Here is a 9,544-nt window from a genome sequence, read left to right as displayed (position 1 = left end):
TACATTTTCTCTTTTTTATATTCTTAATTTGTTTTTATTGTGTCTATGAATATTGTTCTTAGGTTTGACACTGACAATGATAAGTAAATATGGTAAATGTGTTGAGTCATGGTGACAAAGGTGCAAAAGAAGCCCATCTTGGCCTAAGAAAGGCGGAGTCAACACAATATGGTAAATGTGTTGACTCAAGGTGGGCTCCTTTTGCACCTTTTTGTCACCATGACTCAACACAAAATCTCCTTACAAAAATCAGAGGACTGGACCATGCCTTTTCATACTGCAACAGAATCTCAGCGATAATACTACTAGTTACATTTCTGCATGCTGCGGACTTCCTGTGCACCTTAAATACTGCATGCTTCTTTCAGTACAAGTAAGTTAAAGCGCTGGAGCACAGGTCATTTTGATCAACTGAAATTGCACATGCAGGCATTTGCGAAAATAGATAGATATGTAATATCACAGACTGCTGTAAATGTTGATTTTAATGTTCAATTTAGGGGAATATTGGAGAATCAAGGAGAGTGTTTAGCATTGATTTTGTTCTTGTTACCTGAACATTAACTTATTATAGAGTCTTTATATAACACTTGCCCTTATTTATTTCCACAGTGTCTTCGTACACCATCACATACTTTGCAGTGAGAGGTAAGTGAAAACCATAGCCTGATCTAGTATGTACAGTACAATATTAAATGTATCAGTGGAACGTTAAATGTATTTTTGCTTATCAGAACAAACCGTCATATCGACATATGACTAAACCATTAAAGGTTTAGTCATCAGTATTCCTCCTAAATTCACATGGCTGCAATTACTTGATGAGTGATCTATTGAAGGTATAGGCTATGTGGACACTGGACACATGGTGACACATGGATTTAGAGGGAATGCTGCTGGCATATCAGCCACTCCAAATTCAAGTTATTTTGTGCAAGGTTCACGCAGTCTGATCATTGTAAGCATTTAGAATTGTATGGTCTATAGGCCTAGATGTTTATACTGCCTGCAGTGCACCCCTGAGCCATGATGAATGAAAATGCAGCTTGACAAAGAACATTTTAAATGTTGTTATGACGTTATTTATGTGATAGTACCAAACAAACTGGAATGCACACATGATGCAAAAAAGGAAGTAGATCAGAATCACTTAATCCATTTAAGTTAAAAAACATTCAATTTGAAAGAATATATATTCAAAGATTTGCGCCACATTTTTACGATTTTTCAAAAATAGCAGACCTACAAGTTTTTAGATCTGCTATTATAAAGTATAACATAATGCTTGAAACACCAAAAGGGGTTCCCGCCCCCAAAATGGGTTTTAATAGGTGTAAAGAACGGGGTGAAATTATTTTTTCGTACAAGCTCCATGAATTGTAGTTTTCAAGAAAGGGGAGACAAATAGAGGTAGAAAGAAATGCGGATGAGAAATAAGGATGGGACAGGTCAAAACAAATGTTCCTGAATTGAATATAGTGGAAAAACATACAATTACAATTACATTGCATGTTCAGGAAAACAGGTACACATACACAGACATCTTCAACTTTGGTCATTGCGTAGATAGGCAGAAAGTACTGTGATAACGTCAAACTTATTTGGAGAGTACAGTATATCCCGATACTGTATCGGTATCTAAACAATATCGGTATCGGCGAATATGCCAAGGGGTTGACACTATGGCAAGTAAATAAAATGTTGGAGCATGTGGAGTTTGCTTTCGAGTTGCCCAAACATTTGAGTGAGGAGTCTGCTATAAGCACAACACGAGATATCTGTCTCTAAACAAACACCGCCGCTCTGCTCCGTCCATAGAGTTGGCTTCTATATTTTTCCCCTTTTTTTTAATTATTATTATTCTCTGGTATCGGTATTTGGTATGGTTTTATAGTATAAAACATTTCAAAAAGTTGTGTACGACCTTCCTCAGATCCTTTTTTTTGTGATCAAGTTTTTAATTTTATTTTTTGTTAAAAGAAAGAAAAAGGGGGTTTCCCCACCCCACCCTCCCACCCCACAGGTTGAACAGCGAAACAGATACAAGATTACAATACATCAAAAATAATAATAATAGTAATAATAATAATAATAATAATAGTAAATAAGGCGAGACAGGTATTTTAACAAGGTATTCCTAACACACCGCCATGGAAAGTTCCAGCCCAATCTGACCTGGTGACTGGTCGTGTAAAAGTTAAACATTAATGTATAAAACATTTAAAAAAAGGTTGCCCATGACTTTGCCCGGATCATCACACCACTATGAAAGGTTGCAGCCCAATTTGACCTGGGGCGTGGGCATGAAAAAGTTACATATTAAATTATAAAACATTGCAGATGGATGCCCATGACCTTGCCCCGATCATAACACATTACGGAAAGTTTCAGCCCAGGCTGACCTGGTGCTTCTGCAGTGGGCAATGGATGTGTGACAGACAGACTGTAGAGGACAGTAGACTAATGCATTGGTAATGTTCCTGAATTTTGTATTATACTATATCATTAAGTCAAGATTGATTTTCTTTACATTTAACCGGATATTTCACTTAAGTTTCAAAGATGTTTTGGGAAATATATGTATTGTCTACTCAGGCTTTTATGAGCACCGCAGGCATGGGTTTATTCTTTGGAAACAACCATTCGACCTATTTCTGCGTTGTGAACCATTATCTGAGGAACACTGGTCTAATGAACGTGTTGTGTGTGCTTTCAGGCCGATGTGGCGCTACGAGGATCATGCTGGCTGACCAGGGCCAGCAATGGAAAGAAATCGTTGTGAACTTTGACGAATGGATGAAGGGAGACCTGAAAGCTAGATGTGTGAGTTGATGGTGTCGGCTTTATAATATATTATTTTCTTTCTATCTATAAAATTGCAAAAGATATTCTAACTTTGTTTATTCAAATTCAGTTGTTTGAGGTAACTCTTTTTGTACCATCCATTGAATAAAATGTAGGTATTTGGCCAGTTGCCCATATTTGAAGATGGAGACTTGAGCTTGCATCAGTCAAATACCATTCTGAGATACCTTGGATGCAAACACGGTAAATTCTTCTTCTTTGAGGAGTTTTACAAAGCGATCGTCACTTAGCCAGTAGCCTACATTGGCTGAACAACACCAATCTTGGATTAGGACAAATTATTAATATGGGGCACTGACCACAAATCGTATAGGATCTAATGCATCCTGACAGCGAGTCGCAGGTTTGATATACCCGAGCCTGAGGCAAGGTTCTGTATCTTTGTCCAGATAGCATGAGGTTAAAGAAGCGATACAGGGGATGATCACTGTCATTTGATATCGAAAGTGCTAGCCGTGTGATGGCCTTATTGTTCATTTCCGAAAGTATGGGTGTAGGAAGTCCGATGATCTTAGAAGCAATACAGGTAATACTGAAAAGTTTGGTTCTGTTAGGCATGGACAGTATGGTGTAGAAACATGCAGAACAGAACAGGTTGAATAATGCTTTTGTACAATAATAGCAGAAGATGAGGATCAACAGATAATGAACTTAATTTACGGATTACATGGAGTCTTTGCTGAAAACATGACTGGATAGATGTGATGTGTTGGTCAAACCTAAGTCTATTTGTCCAGTGTGAGTCCAAGATATGTGTTACACTATGGGCTGATTCATACTCCTATTTTAGAGCCGAATAAAAGTCGGTTCGGCGCTGTAGAGCCTACAATGTGACGTCATTTGAGGTTCGGGAGGGCCGGTACCGTCCTAAAGTCGGCTCTTCGGTGCTACTGAAAATTTCTGACGAGCCGAAATAAATTCGGCACTACAGCACCGAAACGGTGGTAAAATAGGAGTATGAATCGGCCCTATGTGATACACTGTTTTACATTCATTAATGAGGAGAGGGTTAAGTGTTAAGTCCAGTGTGGGTTGTTTCAATGACCAGGTCTTTTGTTTTGTCCACATTCAACTCTAGATAGTTGTTAGTGCACCACTGTGTAAAATGAGAAATGGTATTCTGATTGTCCGTAAGAGTTATTGTCATGGAGCAGTCAGAGAATGGCAGTGTCATCAGAGTATTTAAAGTATGTGATGTTAGTGGGTGAGGAGCTAATGTTATTTGTGTATAGTGTGTGTAGAAGAAAGGACTGAGGACACAACCTTGCCCTGTGTAGGTGATAACAGTTTATGATTAATGATGTATACCTACTTTAACTATTTGTGGTTTATTACTCAAAAGGTTGTGAGTCCAGTGGATGAGGAGTGGAGGAATGTTGAGGAGGTGCAGTTTCTTGATCATATGATGGCGTTGAATAGTGTTGAAAGCAGAACTAAAATCAACAAAAAGAACAGTGGCAAAGTTGTCCGAAGATGAATCTAGGTGTTGGAGAAGGGAATGAAATGAAATACACAGTTCAAAGACTGATGTAGTAGATTTAAGTAGAACATATCATCTCTGAATATTTCATCATAGGGAAAAATGTTATAATGTTGTGAAAGTGTGTGTTATAATTTCAGTATCAATGTTTTCATTTGTCACAAAGACGGTACTAAAAAGATGACTCATTTCCCATTCAGGCGCTTATGGTAAAGATGTCAGGGAGGCTGCCCTTATTGACATGATGAATGATGGTGTGGAGGACCTACGGCTGAAATATTTGAAGATGATTTACCAAGAATATGTAAGTCTGAAACTACACAGTACACACGACACTACATTGCACACATATGTGAAACTATACACTTCCTTGACCAATGTCCATTGTCCCTCACCATTGTTTGTCGGCCATTGTCATATTATTAATTTCAAACATGCATATATATTTAGTCTATTATGAGTAGAGAAGCACCGCTTTTTAATACTTTTCAATCATTGGTTCAATATTTTTTAACCAACACATAGACGTAAAGTCAAAAAACCTAAAAAATTGAGTTAGGTGGTTTCCTCCCAACATCAACGAAACTTATTACAAACCTTGAAGTTATTTAATTTAGTACAGTAACAATTAAGTAGTAATTTCAGAGTAATCATGATTGAGTTTGTCATTTTAATATATTCAGTTGTCTGAACAGTATTTTCAAACCTGTCTCTCTTGCCACTAGGAAAATGTACGTATTAGGGCATCCTACTGTCAATGCTCTGTACTTTCAACCTTGATCTGTCAAGTTATGATGATTCAAATGTAAAACAAGGCACAGTTGGGTGCAGTCAGGGTCAGTGAGTCGATGCCAAATTGTGACAAGGTCTCCAGTGAGTCGATGCCAAATTGTGGCAAGGTCTCCAGTTTGATTCTGGACAGATTAATGTGTTGCATTTATGTCTTTCCTCCTCGCTGCCTTTAGCGTCCTGTCTCTATGGACTTTCGTTCTCCTACAGTATCTAAAGAAATAAAAGTATCTGATATATATTCATAATTGATGATTATGTCTCAATGTAATAGGAGACTGGCAAAGCTGCATACATAAAGGACCTGCCTAACACCCTGGACAAATTTGAAGCTTTTATGGCCAAGAACAAGAGCGGGTTCCTGGTTGGGGACAAGGTAAATTGACTGCATATGTGTTGATAAAATCAGTTTCAGAATGTGTTTAGTATAGTACTTGACCGGCTTTGGCACCAGTTGTCCAGAAATACCAATCCAACCGATATGCTTATATATGGGTATGACCAAATATGGGCTTATAATGATGGCATCAGGGCTCTATATGGGCATAAAAGGGACAAGGACAGACAGATACAGAGATCTCCATATGGGCATAAAAGGGAAACAGGCAGACAGACACGGGTGGGGCGTGCGTTCCCAATTTGCATAGTTCCTGAGTAGATTGGTGCCATGGTCTATTATATGAAAGCAGATTCTAGAGCTCATGTTGCTCCTCCTTACACCCACCCGGGAATTGTACGAAAGGTGGCACTAGAGCAAGGGTATCAAACTCATTTTGGGATGGTCATGGATCATTGTGCAACTTCATACGGGCCAGGTTATTTTCCATCTGTGCATGTGTGTTCCCAATACTGAAAAAGCATCCAATGCTGTTATAGCATTCAGTCACATTAAACAAAGGATGATGAGTAGGCTCATTTATTTCAGTTATAATGGCTATATATTATATAGCCTATAATGGGATATTTTATTTGCATTACATACTTTATTAGATGTATACATGGAGCTTTCCACCTGCAGTGTATCTCAGTTTAGCTGTTGGTGAAAATGAGAATGATCTTCAAAGCATTATTCTAATTAATGATGCTATCGGTCCAGATTTCATATGCTGACTACAACCTGTTTGAACTCCTGCTCAACCACCTGGAGCTGTGCCCAACCTGCCTGGACACCTTCCCCACGCTGAAGGGCTTTGTGAAGAAGATGTCAGCCCGCCCGAAAATCAAGAACTTCATTAACTCTGATGCTCATAAAATGCAAATCAATGGCAATGGCAAACAATGAATCCTGCCAAAAGAGCTGTAGGCTAATTCATATTACTGTAGTTCTAGTGTACTGTTGTTGACTATTTAAACCTCAACTGTGGAAAAAGATAGCTTTTATTAGAACAAGAACACTTAAATAAGTGTATAGTGGATAGTTTTGCTGCAAAGAAATAAAGTTTTGCTGTGATATACAATATTATGTGTCAATAATGTTTTGGATATCCTAATATATGTTTAGAAATGTGTATATTTCACATTTATATCATGAATACTTATAGGTTTGACAATTTCCTTTCACTCAACCATTAAACTTGTCAGGGTTGGGGGCGGACAGGTGCAAAACTCAGACTCCATGTCTACAGAGTAGCTTAGTCCTGAAGTGCTGCTCTTCACCTCAAAACTTCTGGCATCAATCAAACCACACATGGACTACGTTAATAAAAAAAACTATGGTTGCCTTAGCTCACTTTACCGTTCTATTAATTGCTTCTCCATTGATGTTAGGAAAATAATTATTGCTCAAGTGATTCTTCCCATTATTGACTACGCAGATGTTGTGTATCAGAACACAACTGACTCTCATCTTAAACCTCTAAATGTTTTATACAACTCCCTGTGCAGGTTTGTATTGAGATGCCCATATGATACCCACCACTGCCTCATGTACAAATCACTCAATTGGCTGCAGCCTAAATCAAGACGGCAACTACACTGGTATCTCTTCACTTATAAATGCATTTATTTTAGGTGCCCTGATTACTTAAAACAGTACCTGGCTTAGTCTACCTCATCCTATCCACTAAGACATTCAATACCCTTACTTTAAAATCCCCAAAATCTCCAATGTGGTTGGGCGGAGGTCTTTCTGCTACAAAGCCCCGTTCGATTGGAACAACCTCCCTCTAGATCTTAGATCCATCTCATCATATAGTAGCTTCAGGACCTCCTTACATTCACATCTAGATTCAACTTGTCTTTTCTTCTAACCTGACTGTAACCTTTTATGACCCTGAATTATTTGCGCTGTGACCTTATCTACACTGTGTATTATGTGGTGGTTGGTGGTGTAGGTGGAAGATGGTGAGCAAGCTATTTGTGTATATATGTATGTATTTGTTTATCGGTTTGTATCTGTGTACTGCATATTTTGTGTATTTGTGTACAGTATGCTTTTCTGTATTTTGTTTTTTATGGGTCCCTCTTGAAAATGAGATGCTGCATCTCAAGGGGCTGTCCCTTCAATAAAAAAATATAAAAAATAACATAACATAATGTATATATATATATACACCTGGCGAATGTCATCACAGTGCTCTGGCATAGCTGTGAAGAGAGAGAGAGTAAGTACAGTATGCTTTCTCCCCGCAGTCCCCGGTGAGGAAGCATCAGTGATATATCAGCATCAATGAGATCAGTGGCATAGTGACATAGATGCCCTTATATGGACACAGCCAGGCAGTGTGGGGAAACCCCATGCAGCTATCAAAACATAAGTGCATTAACTGCATGTGGCAGTAATATTGTTCATTCAACAAGTTATTCATTATTTTACTCAGTTGTTATGTATTGTTACATGTTATGTATGGTACGTATTTACATGGTGGCTTTATTTTTGTGTACATACAAAAACGAAACAAAACACACAAACGCTGGGGATATCTTTGAAGATAACTTTGGATTTATGAATGAAAATGTGATAAAATAACTATTTAATTAACTATTAACGTATTAATGATATTATGGCATAATACAATGAATAAACTATATGTCTAATCATAGCTTATATTATGCACAAGAGAAGAAACAAATGCTATTAGCCAAAATAAATATTGATGCCATTATCATTTGGTGTTATTTTGAGTGCCAAGAAATCTGATGCCTTATCCAGACTGATTCAGGAGCACCCTTTCACTGCATTAAACCTTTTTTGAAACCTGCCTGGTTTTTCAATTGGTTAATGACACAAATTTAACAGAATTTAAAATGTGGGGATAAACACGAACATTTTAGCCAAATTCCAAGTATTATTAGCTACTACAACACCCAAACTGCATTGACACACAGAACAAGGCCTTCCCCATCATTGAAAAATAAAATGACTACCAGTTAGACCTCCCAGCAACCACTAGGTGGTAGCACACCATACAAATCAAATGTTTCACTCCTTCACCTTTGAGATCAGTAAACCTTTCAATATTAGGCATCAGTAATGGTAGAAGTAAGCTAGTGTATTGAAGTCTACACTACAAAAAAATTAGAATATTGTAGAGCATAATTATAGTCATTGTGCTGAAGGTCATGCTACAAATCTTGTGCCGTTACCTCTTGATACAAAGAAATGATTATGGAAACACAACTACAATAAGCAGAGATAATTACTTAAAGGAACTGAATCGAAAAACATGCACAAAATACAGCCTGTTAGTTTGACCTGCAGAATGACATTGTAATGGTATATATATTCATCAAAATAAAGAAACAGGACAATTAAAGCCTTTAGTGAAAATCTTTTATGAATCCAAGCGGTTTGAAACTGTAGGACTGTATAAGATTCCAATTTAGCAATCATGGATTGTCAATTTTTAACAATGAAAACACCAAAGAACTTTCTGAGGATGCGAAGGCTGTCTTCCATTCCAGTAAGTTCCAAGTTATTGGTGACAAAGCTGGGGTCTTGACACTTGGGGCAGCTTCCGTCATTGAGGATCCATTGATGCGACATCCCACTAGAGCACTGCAGGATTCATCATGGTAGCTTAAAGATTCATAAATGGAACAATACTTTGATAAGTTACTTTTATCTGTAAGTAGTATACAGTGTACCAGAAGAGATACTTAATCCTTCCGTATTGAACTGGAGTTTGTGAAAAGATTGTGGACTAGCCTTAAAGTTGTAGTGAAATGAAAAATACGTTTTTTTTTACACTTTTAGACCATATACGCGGTCATCAAATGGGCATACCTATGGATGCCAACATTTTTTATTTTTTATATCAAAATATATCTACATTTATATTTGTATATACATTTTTATATATTTATATCTACAGTTGTAATTTTGTGTCCTACAACTGTACGTTGCTAGTTTTTTAGTCTTCAATTAATCTTTACAAGTTTACTCTTAAAGGTCTCTTTTAGCTTCATCTC

The 9,544-nt window shown here is 37.4% G+C and overlaps 2 protein-coding genes across 2 annotated transcripts in view; one reads left to right on the top strand and one right to left on the bottom strand.

Moving 5' to 3' along the window:
• Positions 1-231: 231 nt before the first annotated feature.
• Positions 232-6,488, top strand: LOC308328004 (glutathione S-transferase P-like). The gene is made up of 7 exons (XM_080781677.1): positions 232-373; positions 613-648; positions 2,717-2,823; positions 2,961-3,048; positions 4,546-4,649; positions 5,409-5,510; positions 6,231-6,488. Coding segments are annotated over exons 1-7 (624 nt in total). The 5' UTR covers positions 232-372; the 3' UTR covers positions 6,417-6,488.
• Positions 6,489-9,544, bottom strand: part of LOC308328895 (attractin-like protein 1) — a gene marked incomplete at its 3' end in the record, with an annotated part of 46,096 nt that continues 43,040 nt past the window's right edge. Inside the window, exon 5 of the mRNA XM_080783007.1 lies at positions 6,489-6,492. Within this exon, the coding sequence (XP_080639133.1) occupies positions 6,489-6,492 (4 nt within the window). The remainder of the gene's footprint in view (positions 6,493-9,544) is intronic.

This window comes from Protomyctophum bolini (assembly GCF_963924005.1).
Source record: "Protomyctophum bolini genome assembly, chromosome: 14".
NCBI lineage: Eukaryota > Metazoa > Chordata > Actinopteri > Myctophiformes > Myctophidae > Protomyctophum > Protomyctophum bolini.
The sequence above is the reverse complement of the archived record's forward strand: the minus strand, read 5'-3'. Positions and strand labels throughout refer to the sequence as shown.

Bases quoted from the DNA above. Each gene is read 5' to 3' on its own strand.
- LOC308328004 (XM_080781677.1), top strand. The intron at 3,049-4,545 runs GTAAATTCTTCT...TTTCCCATTCAG, and splicing joins ATACCTTGGATGCAAACACG to GCGCTTATGGTAAAGATGTC. The intron at 4,650-5,408 runs GTAAGTCTGAAA...TCAATGTAATAG, and splicing joins AGATGATTTACCAAGAATAT to GAGACTGGCAAAGCTGCATA.